Genomic DNA, 22,125 nt, shown 5'->3' with positions numbered 1-22,125 from the left:
TTCTGGGTCTGCATCTAGAAGCAGACAGTAGCAGGTGGGAATTTGGCCCCTACACAGTAAAGAGGACTAACCCGGCTTCATGGGAGATGGGAGCCTGGGGCCATGCTTAGCACTTGAGGCCTGGTGCTCAGGTGGAACTCCCTAGATCATGAGGGGAGCTGTTAGAGTGTCTGCACTGAGTTGGATAATCAATCCTGCATGGAGCATCTCCAGTGTGCCATACCAGTAGCACTTCCGTGAAGAAATACTGGTCTGGACAAAAGATAGGGATCTGAATCAACACCATAGCAATGAGGATGAAGTGGTTGGGGTTGATAGGAGAGACTTAGAGAAGGAGAATGATGGAAGATGATTCCAAGGTTTCTTGCTTAAATGATCCTGTGGTTGGTGCCATCATTACCTGAAATAGGACATACCAGAGAAGGAACAATATTTGGGGAGCAGATGTTGCTCAGTTCTAGAGATGCTGAGTTTGAGAGTCTAGTGTGTCTCAGTGTAGGGGAGACGTCACATGTATCAGTCTTGAGATTAGGGCGAAGGAGTGGAGTTAGCAAACGTAGTAGTAGTTAAAATGAGGAAAGAGGGTGACATTTTCTAGATGGAGCATGAAGACTGAGAAGAGAGTTAAGGGTAGAACACTGGGAATACCATCAGTTTTAGAGAAGAAAGATAGACCCACAAAGGAGACTGAGAAGAAACAGCCAGAGGTGGGGAAGGACCCGGGGAGATTGTTGTCATGGGGGTCAGAGGAAGAGACAGCAGGGAGTGTTCATGAGCGCCACATTCCGAGAGACAGAGTTAGGAGGCCTAAGCAGTGTCACTGGAGCCTTTACTCCTTGACCTGCCCCAATCAGATTATAGTCATTGCAGTTCCAGGGGCTGGGACACTGTCCCCTGCTGGCTCTCAGAGTGGATTCCAGGTTTGAGGAATGGATTTAAAAGAAGATTCTCACATGTGTAAACATGTCCCAGGGTGCTAGGAAAGGGGCTATTAGAGGTTGGGACAAAGGAAAGGGGTGAATGATGAGCCCAGGTCGTAATCCCAGAAACTAACCTTGAAGAGAAAAATGGACTCCGTCTTCCTGAGTGAGGAAAACCTGGGTGCAGACTAGGTGTGCTGTTGCACATTTACTTGAAATAGCCAGACCTTTGATAGATTCCCAGGGGGAGGATTTTGTTGGCTTGAGTGCTCTTAAGGAATGATTGTGTTGGCCGGGCGTGGTGGCTCACGCCTATAATCCCAGCACTTTGGGAGGCTGAGGCGGGCAGATCACATGAGGTCGGGAGTTTGAGACCAGCCTGACCAACATGGGGAAACCTCGTTTCTACTAAAAATGCAATATTAGCCGGGCATGGTGGTGCATGCCTGTAATTCCAGCTACTCTGGGAGGCTGAGGCAGGAGAATTGCTTGAACCCAGGAAGTGGAGGTTGTGGTGAGCCGAAACCGCACCATTGCACTCCAGCCTGGGCAACAAGAGCGAAATTCCGTCTCAAAAAAAAAAAAAAGGATGACTGTGTCTGTGTATCCCGTTTTGAATACTAAAATTGTAACAATCTGTAGCTCAGTCTTGAGCAAGTAAGCATGTTTTCAGGTTTTTAAGCATTATTCATAGGCCTAATCATTAACATTTTATATAAAAATTGCTAGCCAACAGTGGCCTGGTGCCACAAGCAAAGCAGTAGCAGGAGACCAAAGGGGAACATCTGTTTAAAACTGCTGCTCTGCTGCCCCAGTGATGCTGTATCAAGGAGGGTGGGGTGTGTGCGACATGTTCATGGGAGAAGGGAGTGATGGCTGTGAAAGCTCCAATGGCAGCCACTGCTAAGGCACTAGAGGTAGGAGTCAACAAGACAAAGATCCTGCCTTGAAGGAGCTTACATTATAGAAGGAGGAGACAGATGATAAACATCAGCACAATAACTATAGTATGTTGGAAAGTAATAAATGCTGATGGAAATGAAAGTTGAGCACAGTAAGTGTGGTGGAGGGAGTGCCCAGGAGTGAAGATGGAGGTAAGATATCTGGGGAGGGGGTGTCCGGGCAGAGAGGACAGCTGTGTTGAGGAATAGCAAGGAAGCCAATGTGGGTGGAGTGGGGTGAGCAGGGGGCAGAGAGGACTAGGAGGTGAAGCTGGTGGAGGGGAGGGGAGGGTCTGGTTTTGGACGTGTTAAGTTTGAGATGTCTGGTAGACATCCCAGTGGAAATGTTGGGATATGTGAGGCTGGAGTTTTGGGAGAGAGCTGGGCTGGAAATAAACATTTGGGAAGTTGGGTTGGCATGTGGATGGTACTGGAATCCATGAGTCTGGATGAAATCACTGAGGGAGTGAATGCAGATGAGAAGGGAATCAGGGACTGAAGCTTGGGGCACCTAGACATCAAGCAGGAGGCTGGAAAGGAACCAGTCAAAGCGGTAGAGGAGGAGTGACCAGTGGGAGCCAGGTGAAGCCGTGTATTGTAGGATGAGGGAGTGACTCAGATGCTACTGAGAGGTTAAGAACCAAGAGCATTGGATTTAGCAAAGTGGAGGTCATTGATCATGCTGGAGACAGCAGCTTGGGAGAGTGGTAGGGGTGAAAGTGGGGTGGAGGGGTGGGTTAGGGAGAGAATGGGAGGACTGGAGCTGGAGGCAGTGAGGAGTGCAGAGTGAGAGGACAGCAGTGTTTGAGGAAGAGGAGTCGAGCGGGGGTGTGCAGAGCAGAGGGGCACAGGAGGATGGGCCTGTGTGCTAACAGAAACCATCACAGAAAGAGGGGTGCTGTATCCATACACTTGGTTCTGTCTTCTCTCCTTCACTGTCACCTGGAGTTCTTGCTAGTTTTTTTTTTTTTTTTTTTTTTTTTGAGACGGAGTCTCGCTCAGCCGCCCAGGCTGGAGTGCAGTGGCCGGATCTCAGCTCACTGCAAGCTCTGTCTCCCGGGTTTACGCCATTCTCCTGCCTCAGCCTCCCAAGTAGCTGGGACTACACGCGCCCGCTACCTCACCCGGCTAGTTTTTTGTATTCTTTTAGTAGAGACGAGGTTTCACCGTGTTAGCCAGGATGGTCTCGATCTCCTGACCTCGTGATCCGCCCGTCTCGGCCTCCCAAAGTGCTGGGATTACAGGCTTGAGCCACTGCGCCCGGCCTCTTGCTAGTTTTATTTGAAGGGAAATAAAGTGAGCTGTTCTGGCAGAAGGAATATAAAGCTTTTCTGCCTCATCTTTAGTTCCCTTGTCTTTAATGGTAGGGCAGGAGCAGCTTAAAGCTGTAATCATGGTGTGAAACCCGTGTGGACAGTTTTTGATAGCCATAATTTTGAAAAGGCTTGAAATCATCTGGAGATTCCATTGCACATGAAAATTTGGTCCGGTTATTAGTTTCTACTTCCAAATTTAATAAAACAGGGACGCGCTCTCTCTCTCCCCCTTTTCTTAGATAATCAAAGTTTAAATTCGCTTTTCTTCTCATTTTATGTTAATAGTTATTTTGTAACACACTGATGATAATAAGCATTTATTAAGTATTAGTTCTTATTAAGAGTCTCCTACTTAGTGTAGCAATGAAACTAGTTTGTTGAAAAAATGGAATTGGGCTGCATATTGTTAACAGAATTTGTGTGTACATTTCAGAATATTTGCTTTGTTTCCTGAGCTACATGAAATTATATGTAAAACCCTCAACTTTAACCAGGTAGCCTTCTTTAGAACCTTCTGTGCCTACTCTTATCTTTACACAGCTGTATTCACGCTCCCATGCCCTTCCTTACCCTTGTCAGTTGTGCAGCACTTCTCCTGCAGCCCCTAATTACAGTTTCTTCAAGTTTAACTAATCTCTGGACCCAAGGCGTATGTTATTAAGCTGATTTCATTAGTGCATGTGAGCATAGGAGGAGAGGGAGTGGTTGAAATGTCCAGCTTTTAGGGCTCCCACTAGAGCAGGCTCTTAAGCCATCTTCTCAACCAAAACACTCAATTAGCATTGGTGTTTAGCACGGATACCTGTAAAATCATAACCCTGAAGCATAGCAAATGTGCATTTTGCAATTTTTATATTCTTAGATACTAATTTCCAAAGCATTAATAACCTCAGCCAGAACATTTCGTTCTTCAGTTACGTTAGAGGAGAACTGATTATGAGCCTAACCTGAATTTTCCACCTCTAAATCCTAAGTCTATCCTGCCCTGTATTCTTTGTGTTTTATCCTCTGCTGTAGCTTTCTCATCATGGGACTCACAGCTATGTGTGCCATCAATTGTCTACTTGATAATTTTTCTAAGTCTTGAGGTTTACTGTTAATCAGAATGCCTGAGCAGTAGCATTTAATTTTGCACTCGAACACTTAACAAGCAGATATTAATAATAACAAATAATCTTTCTCTTCCTATTTAGCTCTGTAAGAAGCATCATTTTGGTATTAACAAACCAGAGAAGATTATACCATCTCCTGATGACTCAAAGTTTCTACTGAAGACCTTTACTCATATTAAATCCAATGTGTCTGCTCCTAATAAAAAGAAAGTAAGAGTTTAATTGATATGGGCTTTGAATTCATCTTTGATTATTTTTAAATGGAGAGATAATTCTCTACTCAGAAAATTTATTTTCAAACCATTTGTTATATTGAAGCACTGTCTCCTTATGTCCTTGGGATTATTTTCACTTCTCTCTTAGGAATTTATGTGTTATCCTCAGACTACTTTACATTTAATTTCTGTAGTAATAGTACATTAATTTCTTATAGGTTAAGGAAAGTAAAGAGAAGGAGAAGTTGGAGAGGAGATTGCTTGAAGAGTTGCTGAAGATGTTCATGGACTCGGAATCCTTCTATTATAGCTTGACCTATGACCTGACCAATTCGGTGCAGAGGCAGAGCACTGGGGAGAGGGATGGTCGGCCCCTCTGGCAGAAGGTACCACTCACAGCTCATAGAGCAGGGTTTGCCCTTGGGAACAAGTGATGGCCTGTTTTGGCTTTTGTAGGAAAACTGAAATAATGTGTTTCTGAACTGTTGTTTCTGCACCTTTTCTAGGTTGATGACCGATTTTTTTGGAATAAATACATGATACAAGATCTTACTGAGATTGGTGTGAGTAGTTGTTTCTAAAATATTCTAACCCTACTGAGATTGGTGTATTTGTTTCTAAAACATCTGGATATAATTGTTAAGCAAATGTTTTTTAATTAAGATACATTTTTAAAGATCACTATGTTTTCCCCTATGGAATGGGAATCTTCAGGTAGGAAAACCAAGGCATTATTTTAAGGCAGTTTACAATTCCACTGCCTCGTCACAGGCCTGTCTTTTTAGCAGATTCCCATAGGATGGTGGTAAGTTAAGGCTGTGGAACTCATGTTCGTAGAGGTCCTGCAAAAGAGGTATTTTCTTTTTTCTTTTTTTGAGATGGAGTCTTGCTCTGTCGCCCAGACTGGAGTGCAGTGGCACGATCTTGGCTCACTGCAGGCTCCACCTCCCAGATTCACGCCATTCTCCTGCCTCAGCCTCCCGAGTAGCTGGGACTACAGGCGCCTGCCACCACACCCGGCTAATTTTTTGTATTTTTAGTAGAGACCAGGTTTCACTGTATTAGCAAGGATGGTCTCGATCTCCTGACCTCGTGATCCACCCACCTTGGCCTCCCAAAGAGCTGGGATTACAGATGGGAGCCACCACACCCGGCCAAAAGAGGTATTTTCTTTCTACCTATTGGGAAAGTTGAAGCCCAGTTTTCCTGTAATGGTACCAATTATTTTTACTTTCGCCGCACCTCTGTTTTCCCATCTGGGAATTGGAATAGACAAATCTCTAAGGCCATTGCTGTACTACTGGTATTTGATTGAGGGAAAATACAGAATATGATCAGATTATTGCATGAAGTTCCTCTGGTTTGATGATTGCTTTCTTCCTTTTCTTGGTCATGTATGTTGGAAAATTGACTGTCTGAAGACAATTCATTCAATCAACAAATATTTATGGAAGGCCTGTTATGTGCCACTTGTCTTTTCAACACTAAACAAAGCAGGCAAATAGGTGAATAAAGTCATACATTATCTTTTAACCTTTCAGAAATTTCAGACCTTTTCCTTTTGGTTTATCCCCCTTACTGGTGGTTAGTATCAGTGATTTTCCCACACTCTATGGTGTCTTCGCTAGATATCCATCAATTGCCTCTATGGAGAATGAGGCCTGAGATTATTCTTATCTCTGTTTGCAATGCTGATCAAACTGTGACCACCAAAACCCAGTGGTAGAGGAGAAAAGCAGGGGCATCTGTAATGAGCATTTATCCTGTGTGCTGACAAGATCGAGCTCTAATTGTTTTTGCTGAGTTTTTGTCAGAATGCTTTTACATTACCATTTAAAACTGACGACTTGAAGTTGTCATATTCAAAGGTGACATTTGGCAGCATAAATTTCTCTATGCCTGTCAAGAGTTTTGCATTTATTGCTAGAACAGAAATATAAATGATGGGAATGGTGATAAGAATGCAGATAGATCCTTTACCTCACCATTTTCAATTTTTACCACTTTCCTAACATCCTATCTGCAGGCCCCATAAAACAAAACAAAACCGCGAGATAGGATCTGGAGTGTTTGGTGATGGAAGAAGAGGTGGATTTGAAGTGGATGCTGAGATTAAGCCTGGGTACACTTATGGAGATAAGAGAGAAAGTAGGACGAAGAACAACTTTCTGGAGCATTTTTATCCTTTACTGTCACTGCAGACAATAAGTTGAGAAATCTGTCTTCTTAGTCTAACTGAAAGGAACAGAAGAAGAAATCTTTTTTATTTATTTGTTTTTTTGACAGAATCTCGCTCTGTCACCCAGGCTGGAGTGCAGTGGCATGATCTCAGCTCACTGCAACCTCCACCTCCCAGGTTCAAGCGATTCTCCTGCCTCAGCCTCCCAAGTAGCTGGGATTATAGCTTGCGCCACCATGCCCGGCTAATTTTTTGTATTTTTAATAGAAACGGGGTTTCACCATGTTGCCCAGGCTGGTCTCAAACTCCTGACCTCAAGTGAATCACCTGCCTCAGCCTCCTAAAGTGCTGGGATTACAACGTTGATCCACTGCGACTGACCAGAAGAAGAAATCTTTAATCAATACTGTCCTAATTATGTTGGATGACATTTTAAAATAAGACATTTATGAAATGGGGTTTTTTTTTTTTTGTTTCATTTGTGACTTAGATTTTAGCTTGAGGAAGCGAAATTTTTTTTTTCTAAGCCAGAGAATAAAGTAGACCTATGTGTTTCATAATAAAGTGATCAGAGTTGGTTTTATTTTATTAAAGCCTTAATACAATTGGGAGTTGAGAATCATAATCATAAACATTTGTTAAATACTTCCTATATGGCAGGCACTGTGCTGAACACTTTATGTGTATTATCCATTTAATCTTCACATTTTCATGAAGTAGTTGTTACTGTTTCACGGAGAAGGACAGCGATGGTGAGGGTGACTCCCCTCAGTGAGTCAATAAATGGTGGCTTGGATTTGTACCCAGGCAGCCCGGCTCTTAGGCTGCATTCACCAGAAAGAAAAGGAAAGACCTCCTCTGTCCCTTCCTTCCGTGGTGTTCTTCAATAAGCAGAAAATATAGTTGAATAATGGAAGGTTTCTGCTTCTAATAAACTGAGAAATATGTGCCGACTACTGTTTGGGTTTAAGAAAGTAGCAGTGCTGTACAGAATAGAAACAATATGATGTTCATTTTGTTTTCAGACCCCAGATGTGAACTTTTGGATTATCCCCATGATCCAAGGTTTTGTACAGATTGAAGAACTTGTGGTTAATTATACGGAATCATCTGATGATGAGAAAAGCAGCCCGGAGACCCCCCCTCAGGAGTCCACCTGTGTAGATGATATTCACCCACGATTTCTAGTGGCTCTCATTTCACGCCGAAGTAGGCACAGAGCAGGTGAGTGGAGGGCTCTAATAGCATGCAAATCAAATCCAGGCGAGAATGGAAAAGCTGCAGATGTGTTGAAATGCTAATGACAATAATGGATTTGGAAACACAGTTGGCTTCAAAGTGCTTGGGGACTCTAAATACTGTGATATAATTGGAGACAAATTTTTGAAGAGGGGTGAATAAGAGTTAGCAAAATGAAAAGGAGGTACATATAGAGAGAGAAGAGAGAAAGTCACTTGAGATGTGCTTCAGAATACTGGCACTCCACTGACAGCCTGTACCACCGTGATAAAGCCTTCCTGTGTGCTAGTGCCTTTGGGAAAACCTTTCTCTTTCAGTTCAGAAGAACTGAGCTTCAACTTGTTAAAAACAATGATGCATACAGTTAAGATTTGGGGTAAGTTGATACTGTTCTTCTTGGCAGTTGCACACTGAATCCCCAAGACTATCCTGGAAGACATACATTTGATTAGGAAGCATAATCTAGTCAGACTAAATAAATTCTTAAAAACGTTGCTGTTTTCTGTTTTAATTTTCTTTCAGGAATGCGCTATAAACGCAGAGGAGTGGATAAAAATGGAAATGTTGCAAATTATGTGGAGACTGAGCAGTTAATTCATGTTCATAATCATACCCTGTCGTTTGTTCAAACACGAGGCTCTGTGCCTGTCTTCTGGAGCCAGGTTGGGTATCGATATAATCCAAGACCGCGGCTGGACAAAAGTAAGCAGGTCAATTCTGTTGTTTGCAAATGATGATTTCAGAGAGAATAGTTTTTAAGAAATTAGATACCTGTTAGGTTTGGATTTGCTTTGCCAGATACTTCATTCAAAACAATAACTTGTATTTGAAAAATGTAATAGAAAGTGGTGTAATAATCATAGGAATAAAAATAGTTGACTAAGTCATTTAACAGTACAAAATTTCTCTAACAGTAGAGCAAAACAGCTGACTTCAGAGATTTTCAATTGCTATTGCTTTGAAGAGTACTGTATTGAATGTTTAACTTTGGAAAGGAGCAAATCTAGCCAATATTTGTAGAAGCAGGAAATAGCTTAAGATGGAATCTACCAAAAATCAGTAAGACGCCTTTACTCCAATATTTTTCTCTGAAAGTTTTTTTTTTTTAATTTTTTAAATTTAAATCTTGAGTATTTTGTTTCTTCCAGTGTCTTGTCTTTAGTACTGGAATAGCTAAGTCACTTAAATCTAATTATTGAATGAGGCTGATTTTTAAAAAATTGTTAAAAGTATATTTCTCTCTCAAAACTTAGTTGGTATTCATGAGAATTCAGTATAGCTTTGGTTTTTTAAATATTGTTTTAGAGGCGTTTTATTCTCTTAAACTACGTGAAAGCGTTTCTGAGAAGTAGGCTGGATATATAAGTAATCTCATAATGTCATAGTTTGCACTTTCAGATATATTTTAGTATAGTGTAATTGGAAAAAAATCAGATCTTTGACTTAGCATTTCATTTTTAAATGATGGTTTTAGGCAATCTTAGTTCATTTGGGCTGTCAATAAATCATTTAAAAGTAAGAATAAAGATGGAGTAGACACTAATATGTCTTAAACATGGGAAGGAAAAAAAGATTTTGTATCACTTCTTTGTAGGTGAAAAGGAAACTGTTGCCTATTTCTGTGCCCATTTCGAAGAACAACTGAACATTTACAAAAAACAGGTGGGCTTTGATCTACAGTAGTAAAATGTTCCTTCATCTTTAGAAATAACTATCTTTTTCTTTAAATTTCATAAAAATGATATTGTACTATTCAAAATTAAAGCATTTGTCATGATGTTAAACACATTTAAGCTAAGAGTTTTCTTAATATTCTTTAAGAATAATCATTGAGTCAGCTACCTTTTTTTTTTTTTTTTTTTTTAAGAGATTCTGCCTTACTATGTTGCCCAGGCTGTACTCAAACTCCTGAGCTCAAGCAATCTTCTCTCCTCAGCCTTCCTAGCAGCTGGGACTACAGGCACGTGCCACTGTGCCCAGCTGAGTCCGCTACTTTAGACTGTGTTTGGATAGCATGAAGAGATTAGACTATCAATTAATTATAACAGTCTAAGAAGCATCTAGACCAAGGAATGAAAGTCATGTCTCAGTACCACCTACAGTTCCACCTCCTAGAGATAACTTGTTATGTATTTTTCAGTATCTTTTTTTCTCTGCTCACCTTCATATGCACTCCCATATAGGAATGCAAGTGTATAAACCAAAATCAACTGAAAACTGGTAGGTGAGATACAAGTTCAATGATTTTGATACAAGACAAATATATAATAGTAATGCTATTATCCATTAGCAATGACCAGTGTGAATGAGTAATGCCCTGTAATGTGTAATGAATAGGTAAATGCATTTTTTTCAGCAACAAAAATGAAATAGGAAGAAACAACCTAAAATAACATACAAAAATATAGCATGTATATGGAGAAAAAAAAGAAAAAAACTACTGAAGAACACAACAGAAAACCTGACTTAAGTGGAGAGAAAATACCATGTTCCTGGAAGGGAAATTTCAATATTAAATAGATTTCAGTTCTTCCTAAATTAATATATAAATTTTGGGCAATCACAAAGTCTCAGCAGGGAAATAGCAAACCCTCAGATTGAAAAAATTATGAGGTTTGATGATAAGAGTTAAAAGGGGTGAGTATTTAGGTTTTGAAATAACTGTCACACACTGGTTGAAGGAGCATAAATAAGTTGGTACAGCCATTTTGAAGGTATTAGCAATTAAATTAGTAATTAAATTAATACTTACATTGCTTAACCCAGTAATTTTAATTTTTGATATCTATCCTATATACCCTATACAAAAATCAGTTGAAATGGATTATGAACCTAAATGTGAAAGGTTAAGCAATAAAGCTTTTAGAAGAAAAAATAGAACATCTTTTTGACCTGGTATCTTAAATAGAACTTTAAAAAGCACTAACTATTATCTTCCCATGTTTTCAATGTATTATTATGTATCACGTATTTTATTAGTTATTTAATAAGAGGTAGTGCCCATCTAGGAAATAGTTTTTATTTTTAAAAAAACACTCTAATGAAAAAATTGACAAATAGACTTTAAATTTGTTTTTATTAAAACTTTACTAAATTATAAATATTAAAATACTACTGTAAATATTCAGATTGTATTAAAATTATATGACTTTAGAAAACACTAAGTGAAAAATAAATGATAAATTTGACTTTATTAAAATAAAAAACTTCTGTTTGTTAAGGCATAAGAGAGGCCGGGCGCGGTGGCTCTTGCCTGTTATCCCAGCACTTTGGGAGGCCGAGGCAGGTGGATCACGAGGTCAGGAGATCGAGTCATCCTGGCTAACACAGTGAAACCCCGTCTCTAACAAAAAATTAGCCGGGCGTGGTGGCGGGCGCCTGTAGTCCCAGCTACTCGGGAGGCTGAGGCAGGAGAATGGCTTGAACCCAGGAGGCGGAGCTTGTAATGAGCTGAGATCACGCCACTGCACTTCAGCCTGGGCGCCAGAGTAAGGCTCTGTCTCAAAAAAAAAAAAAAAAAAAAAACAACACGAGAATGGAAAGGCAGTTCACAAAGTGGTAGAAGATATTTAAGATTTTTCAGTGTATGTATGACAAAGGTCTCACATCTAGAGTATATTTTAAAATGCCGGCCAGGTGCGGTGGCTCATGCCTGTAATCCCAGCACTTTGGGAGGCTGAGGTGGACGGATCATGAGGTCAGGAGTTTGAGACCACCCTGGCCAGCATGGTGAAACCCTGTCTCTACTAAAATAAAATAAAGTAAAATAAAATATAAAATAAAATAAAATAATAAAATAATAAAAATTAACCGGACATGGTGGCTTGTGCCTATAATCCCAGCTACTCGGGAGACTGAGGCAGGAGAATTGCTTGAACCTAGAAGGCAGATGTTGCAGTGAGCCGAGATTGCGCCACCGCACTCCAGCCTGGGCGACAGAGTGAGACTCCGTCTCAAAAAAAAAAAAAAAAGCCTATAAATTTATTCAAAAGGATGTACAACCCAAAAGAGAGCTGAACAAAAGAGGATATCCAGAAAGTCAGCAGACGTATGCAAAAGGGCTCCGTTTTATTAACTGTCAGGAAAATGCAAATTAAAGCCACTACTCAACACACCAGAATGGCTAACATAAAGTCAGGAAGCCTAGGCAACATGGAGAAATCCTTTCTCTACCAAAAATACAAAAATTAGCTGGGCACAGTGGGATGCACCTGTAGTGCCAGCTACTCAGGAGGCTGAAGTGGGAGAATCACTTGAGCCCAGGAGGCGGAGGTTGCAGTGAGCCAAAGTCATACGACTGTGCTCCAGCCTGGGTGACAGAGCAAGACTCTGTCTCCAAAAAAAAAAAAAAAAAAAGAAGGTGGAGGGAATACCAAATTTTGACAAGGGCGTGGAGCAACTAGAACTGTAATAGAAAAAATTGTTAAATCTGTCTGAGAGAAACATACTCAGTCAAGGAGGCATGAACACGGACACTCATTGCAGTGTAGAAACAACCTAACTGTTCATCAGGAGGACAGTGGGTGGGAAAATCAAGCATGGTGCATCTAAAGTATTGAATATAAATGGTGGAAAAGAATGAGGTAAATCTACGTGTACTAACATGGGAAGATCTTAAAATCACCTTGTGGAGTAAGAAGAGAAAACTTTAACAGCATATGGTATGTTAGCCATTTAAAAAATCCCACAAAACAAAATTAGGTCATTTACATACAGGCGATTCTCTTCCATCTATTCTATCCACACACCTATGACATGCATATTTGTACAGAAATGCATTTATGTGGGCTGAATGGGGACACACCCAACTGATAACAGAGGTTACCTCCAGGGAGGGCCATGGGATTGGGTTGTGGTCAGGAAGGATTTGACCTTACTTTACATTTGAATTTCTTTCAGTGTGAATAAATTCATGAATTAGCAATATGTATAATTATAAGTAGCTATAAAGAATAGAGGCTGTCTCTACAAAAAAATTAAAAATTAGCCAGGCCTGGTGGCATATGGCTGTAGTCCCAGCTACACAGAAGGCCAAAGTGGGAGGGTCACTTGAGCCCAGGAGGTGAAGGCTGCAGTGAGCCATGATTGTGCCACTGCACTCCAGCCTGGGTGATGGAGTGAGACTCTGTCTCCAAAATAAATAAGTAAATAAGTAAAATTAAAAAATAAAAATACAATAACGAATAAACCACATTTTAAATGTAACATGCGATTATAAAACAACACAATATTAAGGTGTGTAAGCAGAGGAAATAACCGTTTCCCCCATACATCCCTGCTCCCTGTTGACTTTCACATCAATTTTCTAGGTGTGTGTATTGAACAGACACTTCCTGATTTCTAACAGTACCCCAACAGTGTTCATTTATCCACCTTTTCCTGGGTAATTGCTTTCCAGGGCGATGGGCCCACGGTCGGTCTGACTCAGTCATGGTGGTCCCATTGCTCTCACCAGTGACTGGTTCAGGTGTGGACCTGTAAGTCCCCTGGGAGGCTTCTGGGAACAGGTTTCCTGCTCTAATAAGAGACACAGGAACCAGTAGTCCCCCTGTGGTTGCTGTGTCTGGGTTTCATGTGGAACTGCTACAGCTCTCTCAAGACTGTGAAGGAACCAGCCTCAGGATCAGCCAATATGCTGGCAGAATAAAAAAGATGGGAAGAATGTCAGAGTAAAGGGATGGAAAGAACCTGTGTCCTTAATGGTATTGGGTATCACTGTTAAGCCATGTTGGAACTGTCCTACTTCCAGACTTGTTCTGAGGTATGAGTCAGTTGACTCAAATTTGTCATACGCAGCAAAAAAACCACCTTGACACACGCATATACACAATTAAAAACTCGAGTCAAAACAAAACTATGCCATATATACTATTGTGCCGCTGTTTTCATTTAAGATCTCATGGCTGGGGCCGGGCGCGGTGGCTCAAGCCTGTAATCCCAGCACTTTGGGAGGCCGAGGCGGGCGGATCACGAGGTCAGGAGATCGAGACCCTCCTGGCTAACACGGTGAAACCCCGTCTCTACTAAAAATACAAAAAACTAGCCGGGCGCGGTGGCGGGCGCCTGTAGTCCCAGCTACTCGGGAGGCTGAGGCGGGAGAATGGCGGGAACCCGGGAGGCGGAGCTTGCAGTGAGCCGAGATCGCGCCACTGCACTCCAGCCTGGGCGACAGAGCGAGACTCCGTCTCAAAAAAAAAAAAAAAAAAAAAAAAGATCTCATGGCTGCTGTTTAGCCATATCTCTTTTGGTGGACCTTTAGGGTATACTAGTTATTTTGCTGTTAATATTATAAAAATTCTCCAGAAAATATCTCTTTTTAAAAAAACTCCATGGACTAGGAACAGAAAGCATTTTATATATTTTGGGAACTTGTATGTTTTATAGAATGAATTTATGGAAATGAAATTGCTGGATCAGACAGTATGTATATTTAAACTTGATGCTCACCACTCTTTTGCTTCTGAAAAGAGCACACCAGTTTTTTGTTTTGTTTTGTTTTGTTTTTTGTTTTAAAGCAGCAGTAGGAGCTAGTGCCCATTTCCTCACATATTGACCAGTGCAGTCTGTGTTTAGTAGTCACATTTGCCTAGGTATAGGTGAGAATTCATTTTCTGTTTTAAATTGCATTTCTTGAGTATTAAAGTTGTCATCTCTTCATTGAGTATAGGCTCAGAAATTGTAGTTTCATGTTTATTAGCTATTTGTATATTTTCGCATGTGGATTTCCTCTGTATCCTTTACCCATTTTTTTCCTTATTGTATTTAGGACTCTTTATGCATTATTGGTTTTTATGTTGCAGGTGTATTCTCCTAGGTAGCACTTTGCTTTCTTACCTTTCTTTGCTTATACTGTCATTTGGTACACAGGCTTAAAATTGTTTAATGTTATGCTTAGAAAGTCATGCCCCAACCTACATTTATAGAAACATTATTCCAAGTTATCTTCTAGCTCTATTATAACTAGAAATGCTATTTAGATTATTAATGCATCTAGAATTTATTTGTGTATAATTAATGAGGTAGGGAGCTACCCCACCTTACCCCACACATAGACATCCCAGTATCATTTACAGACTAGTCCATCTTTGCCCCACAGTGGTATCGTGAGTATATCTTAGATTCTTCAGTGTTTACCTAGGTCTGCCTTTGGGCCGCCACTCCTGTTCTGTTGAATCACTTATCTATTTCTACATTAGTATGACAGTTTTAATTGCTACAGATTTAGAGTATGTTTTGCTCTCCAATGGGGCAAGTCCCTTTTTTATTATTAGTTTCCAAATTTTTTCCACGTATTTACTCTTCCAGATGAACTTTTGAGTTGTCAAGTTCATTAACAGATCCTGATGGAATTTTGATTGGGATGGTTCAGTGTATAGATTAATTGGTGGAGAGTTGAAATCTTTACAGTATTGAACCTTGATGCCTAGCAACATGGTATATGTTTCTGTTTTTTTTTTTTTTTTTTTTGAGACAGAGTCTCGCTCTGTCACCCAGGCTGGAGTGCAGTGGCCAGATCTCAGCTCACTGCAAGCTCCGCCTCCCGGGTTTATGCCATTCTCCTGCCTCAGCCTCGCGAGTAGCTGGGACTACAGGCACCGCCACGTCGCCCAGCTAGTTTTTTGTATTTTTAGTAGAGACGGGGTTTCACCGTGTTAGCCAGGATGGTCTCGATCTCCTGACCTCGTGATCCGCCCGTCTCGGCCTCCCAAAGTGCTGGGATTACAGGCTTGAGCCACCGCGCCCGGCCTTATGTTTCTGTTTATTCAGGTTTTCTATCATATGCTTTATGTACTTCAGCAGCATTTTATCGTGTTCAGTATTTAGGCTTTCTCTATTTCTTTTTAAATCTAGATATCTGAAATATTTGCTATTACAAAGGACCTTGTTTTCATTATTTCATTCTAATTGGTTATTGCAAATGTATAGAAAAGCTATTACTGTCATTGATGTCAGATCTCATAAACTTAAATGTAGGTGACAAATGAAAAAAATTGGAAAAAAATTGATGTTTGAGTGAATTAATTTCTAAGCATGGCTATAAAGTATTTCTAACACATAATTCCAAATTGTTAAAAACCACATTATGATTCTAACATCTAATTAAACTTAATTTTTTCTGTTTCTTTGCTCTTATAGGTTATTATTAACTTGGTAGACCAGGCAGGAAGAGAGAAGATTATTGGCGATGCTTATCTGAAGCAAGTGTTGCTTTTCAACAACTCACACCTCACTTACGTTTCCTTTGACTTTCATGAGCACTGGTAAGATGGCTTTCTGAGAATAGCGTTGATCAGTTGCAGTGTTTTCCAAACCGCATTAAATAGCATATCTTAAGTTTTAAAACAAATTTATGATTAAATTAAAGATTTTTTCTTTCTTTTGGCATGGATTTTAGCCGAGGAATGAAGTTTGAGAATGTTCAGACCCTAACAGATGCCATTTATGACATTATTCTTGATATGAAGTGGTGTTGGTAGGTATTTTACAAGTTCTTTTTACAAACTCTGGAATCTGTGAAATCATATTGCCACTGAGCATTAAACTGATAGCAGTATGCAGAGATCTCATGTTTTTGTTGTTCGTTTTGCTTCCCAGTTCCTGTTCTTTTCAAGAGAATGTTGTTGACCCTTAGGCAGGTGGTGTTAGCTTTGAACAGGGAGAAGGTGTGAAATGGTCAGGCCAAATGAAGTGAAACACTCTGACTGTTCTTTAAAGAGATGAATTGATTCCTTCTCATGCCCCATGGTCCACATTTTCTCTTTCTCCTCTTACTGTTCCTAACACAGGAAGGAAGGCTTAGAGGTACTTGGTCTCAGTTTTCAGGCATTTCAAAATTATCAGAGACGGAAAATGGTTCTGAATACAGGAAGTTTAAATTGGCTTAAAGGACAGAACAGAACATTCGATTAGATGTTAAGACTACACGGGTGGCCAGATAAATGAGATGAGCAAGCCATGCTGCATGACTCCTCACTGGGTGGTAAAATAATTTCATCTGTTTTGGAGAGTTTAGATGCATTTCTACTTTAAAGGAACAACGGTGTTTTAAAGTGCCTTCTGGTTTTTAACATGTAGGAAAACATAACTTGGGATGATGTCAGCTCTGCCTAGTAGTTGTAGGACTTGGGGCAAGTCACTTTGCACCCCAATTTTTTTTCCCTTAAGATGAGGATAATATCTTCCTTGCCATGTTACTGTGTAAATTAACAATGATGTCTATAAATGACTCAATAATGCATAGCATATAAAGATACACCAAGCAAATTACAGCCAATGCTGCTGTTTTATTGTTATACTTTAAAGACTTGTGTCTTTTGAAAACCCTATTATTTTATATTGTAAAATAATTCTGTATTATTTTTAAAAAGGGTTGATGAAGCTGGGGTAATATGTAAGCAGGAAGGGATTTTTCGTGTTAATTGTATGGACTGCCTGGATCGCACCAACGTGGTCCAAGCTGCCATCGCGAGAGTGGTCATGGAACAGCAGGTAATTTGGAGTCTGTTGGATTGCATATACTCATTTTGAAATGCTTTTTTTCCATGAGTAAGTAAATAGCTAAATATTTTTCAAATGTCAAATATTCTATAGAACGCTTACAGCATCCAAACACCCTTGTTGCATTAAAACCTGGAAAGCACAACCTGCACTGGAAATAAGTTAAATAAAGTGAGATTTTCTTAATCACTCGTTTCAAAAATGTGACAGCCAACATTTTAAAGTCCGTTGGGTGGCACTGTGTGGTCATTTACCTTTTCCTTCTCACCTCCAAGCCCACCTTCTGTGTTTGGGGCTGGGAGTCTTGATACTGCATTTCTTTTTCTTTTTTTTTTTGAGATGGAGTCTTGCTCTGTTGCCCAGGCTGTTGGGGAGGGAGCTGCTGATGGGAGGAACACAGGTGAAGGAACCTGTGTCTTTTTCCTCCTCCTGTGTCATGGGCTTCCTTGAGTGCCTCTTATTGGCAGATCCAGCAGGCCAAGCAGAAATGTGGTGTGTAGGCTGGGCGCAGTGGCCCATGCCTATAATCCGAGCACTTTGGGAGGCTGACGCAGGTGGATCACCTGAGATCAGGAGTTTGAGACCAGCCTGGCCAAAATGACAAAACCCCCGTCTACTAAAACCCCTTCCCTACTAGCCGGGCATGGTGGCAGGCATCTGTAATCCCAGCTACTCGGGAGGCTGAGGCATGAAAATCACTTGAATCCAGGAGGCGGAGGTTGTAGTGAGCCCAGATCGTGCCACTGCACTCCAGCTTGGGGGAGAGAGTAAGACTCTATCTTTAAAATAAAAATTAAGAAAATAAAATACATAAAATAACCTTATGACTGTACTTTGAGGACATGAATCTGTTTATCTTACGTAGTGTTTAAGCCAGGTTTGAGTTCAAGCCCTGACTCTGCCACATGCAAGGTTTTGACTCCGTACAAAGAACTTAACCTCTCCAAACCTCAGTCTCATCATTTGTAAAATGTAGGTGATAACAGTAGTGATTACATAGTGTTGTTAGGACTAGTGAATGTGAAAAAACAGTGTAAAAAAACTCTTAGAACCCTATCCTTGGCACAGAGTTAACACTTACCAGGCACTTAACTATTCTGCCACTATTAGTATTGTTTCTGTGTGCTTTTTTGATATTCAGTTTCACTTCATAGGCAAATTTAAAACAAAGACAAAATATAATAGTATGATTCTGCACATTAAAAATTGTACCAAAACAGTATAAATATTTCATTATGTGTGTTCACCTTGTAGCAATGTATAAAGCCGTCCTTCAAGCCCCGCTTCATTAACAACGAGTCTGGAAAGACCGTTTCTTGTATCTAAGGGTCCTGAATTGTATGTGAATATGTTTCCTTTTTCTGCAGTACACATTTTTTGCTATGGTTTTCTGGCCCGTATACAGTTAATCCACCAATGTGTTCATTTTAGCTGAAAAAATTAGGTGTGATGCCCCCGGAACAGCCATTACCTGTGAAATGTAATCGCATCTACCAGATAATGTGGGCCAATAATGGTGACTCCATTAGCAGACAGTATGCTGGGACAGCTGCTCTGAAGGTAAATACTTGCAGCAAGCATCTGTGGGTCATTATTTAGGTCACAGATTAGACTGTGGTTTAAAACCACAGAAAGGTATGTGGGCTCCAGGTTGGGGGTGTGTGTAGTTGACTCTTTTCTGAAATGTTTGGCTAAGGCAGGGCCAGGTAATGTGACTCAAGCAGGCCACGCATTACATCAGAGGGAGAGGGGGGTGTGTGGACCTGAGGAGGAGTGTGTGCTCTCTCTGGAGGGGCCTGTGTTGCCAGACCCTCCAGTTTTTCAAGGGATTCTGGAAATCCAGAATTTTATATGAAATGGTTGGTTGTCAAAACTGACAGAACAGAGCATGTCTGCTGGCAGGTTTTGGCCACCAGTGTCATACTTCATCTTTGAGTTTGAATCCCAACCCTGCCTCTTAACTAGCTGTGACCTTGGGCAAGTCACTTAATCAGTCTGATTTGTCACACAGGAATTATACTAGACGTATTTCAAAAAACTTCTATGGGATCATATGAGTCAGTGCATGTAAGGGCTTAGAATATTCTCTGACACATGTAAATGCAGAAGAAACATTTTAGTTATTGTTAAAAGTAAAGTCTTTTGAAGATCCTATAGAGCTAGTCCTCATAGAATATTAAGTTAAATATAAAATACATTCTCTAGTAAATAAATTCCTCCATCTGAGGGCGTTGTCCTCTGTGGCAGTAGGAAGTGTTAGAATTTGTTTAAATTAGGTTGTTAATCATTCTTCAAGGTTCTAGTTCATCTCAAGGTACTTCTTATACAGATTGTACCATCAAGGACTTAACAGGCATCAGTCCTTTTTTTGCATTGAGTGATAAATATCAAAAGCTTTTTATTAATTACAGAAGGTAAACTTTAGAAGTCTTGGTATAGGCCAGGTACAGTGGCTCACCCCTGTAATCCCAGCACTTTAGGAGGCCGAGGCAGGTGGATCACCTGAGGTCAGGAGTTCAAGACCAGCCTGGCCAACAAGGTGAAACCCCATCTCTACAAAAATATAAAAATTAGCTGGGCATGGTGGCGTGAGCCTGTAATCCCAGCAACTCAGATGGCTGAGGAGTGAGAATCACTTGAACCCGGGAGGCGTAGGTTGCAGTGAGCCGAGGTTGTACCATTGCACTCCAGCCTGGGCGACAGAGCAAGACTCTGTCTTTAAAAAAAAAAAAAAAAGGCCTGGTATAAGTTAGTGCTTACAGCGAAATACTTCTCTTTTTTTCCCCTTGATTTTACACTTCTTCGAGATGAGTATTCATACCTTTTTTCTGTAATAGAGACTTGTTGCTCTACTAATATTCCCTGTGACTGGCCTAATTGGCAGCATGTTCTTCCTAAATTGTCAGTTTTAGGACTGAGATTTCTGAGATTGCCTTGGAGAGAAATAGAGGGGTTGGGATGGGGAAAATTAAACTACACCTGCCTTGCTTTAAGTCACCACTTCTCTAGGGACTTGCTCTGACATCTTTGTTGTAAAAAGTGCAAGGGAAACAAAACAGTTTAAGTTGTCACTGGGTTCTGCAGGTGCTGGTGATGTGCACATCAGCAAGGTATGGAAACCCCTGCTTTTCCTCACTGTGTAGAGCTCCTCACCTACACACCCAGGCTAAAAGCCCATTGTGATAAACTGTAGGGAGCTATCCACATTTTCCCACATCAGAAACTTGGTTTTTGAATATTACACCAGCTTGAGATGTAAATAGTTTTTATTGTTTTGGTGTTTGTCATATAATTTGTTTTGACCTGTAAATTCTAGAAATTCTACAAATTGCTAAGAATGGCTTTACCCTAAAGCACCATCTAACTGTGAAGACTTGATGCCACAAATAGCATGTGTAATTATTTGATGAGCTTAGATCAGGGTAGAATACTAGTAGATATTTTAATTTAACTATACTATTTGAAAATTATAAAAGTCAGACCTTGGAAATTACAAAAGCCTGTAGAATTCCATACTTGAACTGAAAGCTCACAATTTATTTTGGGGGCATTCTTGTGTTTAAATAAGGTGTCAAAATGAGTTTTTGTTTGACAGGGTGACTTTACAAGGACAGGAGAAAGGAAGTTAGCAGGAGTTATGAAAGATGGAGTGAACTCAGCAAACAGATATTACCTCAACCGATTTAAGGATGCTTATAGGCAAGCTGTTATAGGTAAGAAGCAGAAAAGCTTTTCTTTCCTCAAAATTTATGTCTTCTGTGACTAATACTTTACAGAAACCAGCTTCATTAACATAATTCATGTTTTGTAATATACTTGTGTTTCTGTATTGAGCATCTTACCCAATACATCAAATTCAAATTTTTACAAGATTAGAATTTGACAAATATTTCTGGCTGGAGCAACAAAAGAAACCATCTATTTTCTATGCATATTCATCAGTTTGTTACCCAGGTAATAGAAAGCAGGGTTTGAAGCTCCTGGAGTGTGGAATAAGGTGCCCTAAAATCTCAACAATTTAAAACTTCTTATTCCGTTTGTTTTCTCATTACTCAAGACTGAGCAATGTAACCAGATTATTTTTCCTGTATGCTATTTGTTGTATGTTCTTGCTGTGGACAGATATACCAGCCTTTTCCATAAGCATGGTTTAACAGAGTATTAGGGTACCAGATTTAGAGATGACCCTAACCAACTCATTTTTTTGGAAGAGGAAATGGAAGGATAGATTGCCCAGTAGAATTTTTGCATTGACATTTTTTAAATTTAATTTTCATGAAGATGTTACTGTATGGGATTAAAGTCAATGCAGTGTGTTCTGGATTAGAACCAAATGTAACATAGCTGACCTGTGGTCCCTGAGGGTCTTTTTGAAATCTTATTTCTTCACCTGATTATTTAGTGCACACATCCGTCTAGTAGGGCCTAGACACAGGCCACTTAGGAATTTGAGAAGTCTGATATAAAGAAGTTTGATTCATTTGCCAGACATGGAGGGTGCATGCATGCTGTGACTACCGAATTGGATTTTAGCAGTTGATAGTCAAGGAAAAAAGAAGGTATCTTGCTTCCATTGGTTGACCTAGCTACTCAGTTATGTCATTGAGGACCCCAGTTCTGTCTCTTCTCAGTTCAGCCATCCATAGCATCAGCTGCATCTAGATCCTGAAGCTGGCTGAGAGATCTTCAAGGTTGAGAGATAGAA

At 40.3% G+C, this 22,125-nt stretch overlaps 1 protein-coding gene across 1 annotated transcript in view; it reads left to right on the top strand.

The window, feature by feature from the left end:
• The window catches only part of INPP5F (inositol polyphosphate-5-phosphatase F), a 105,647-nt gene that overhangs the window by 65,320 nt on the left and 18,202 nt on the right, over positions 1 to 22,125 (top strand). Inside the window, exons 4-14 of the mRNA XM_033181111.1 lie at positions 4,371 to 4,499; positions 4,723 to 4,890; positions 5,011 to 5,067; positions 7,709 to 7,907; positions 8,445 to 8,624; positions 9,517 to 9,584; positions 16,059 to 16,183; positions 16,318 to 16,395; positions 17,291 to 17,411; positions 18,852 to 18,980; positions 21,016 to 21,133. Coding sequence (XP_033037002.1) covers positions 4,371 to 4,499; positions 4,723 to 4,890; positions 5,011 to 5,067; positions 7,709 to 7,907; positions 8,445 to 8,624; positions 9,517 to 9,584; positions 16,059 to 16,183; positions 16,318 to 16,395; positions 17,291 to 17,411; positions 18,852 to 18,980; positions 21,016 to 21,133 — 1,372 coding nt within the window. The remainder of the gene's footprint in view (positions 1 to 4,370; positions 4,500 to 4,722; positions 4,891 to 5,010; positions 5,068 to 7,708; positions 7,908 to 8,444; positions 8,625 to 9,516; positions 9,585 to 16,058; positions 16,184 to 16,317; positions 16,396 to 17,290; positions 17,412 to 18,851; positions 18,981 to 21,015; positions 21,134 to 22,125) is intronic.

Source organism: Trachypithecus francoisi, unplaced genomic scaffold (assembly GCF_009764315.1).
Source record: "Trachypithecus francoisi isolate TF-2019V2 unplaced genomic scaffold, Tfra_2.0 Contig01579, whole genome shotgun sequence".
Lineage (NCBI taxonomy): Eukaryota > Metazoa > Chordata > Mammalia > Primates > Cercopithecidae > Trachypithecus > Trachypithecus francoisi.
The sequence above is the reverse complement of the archived record's forward strand: the minus strand, read 5'-3'. Positions and strand labels throughout refer to the sequence as shown.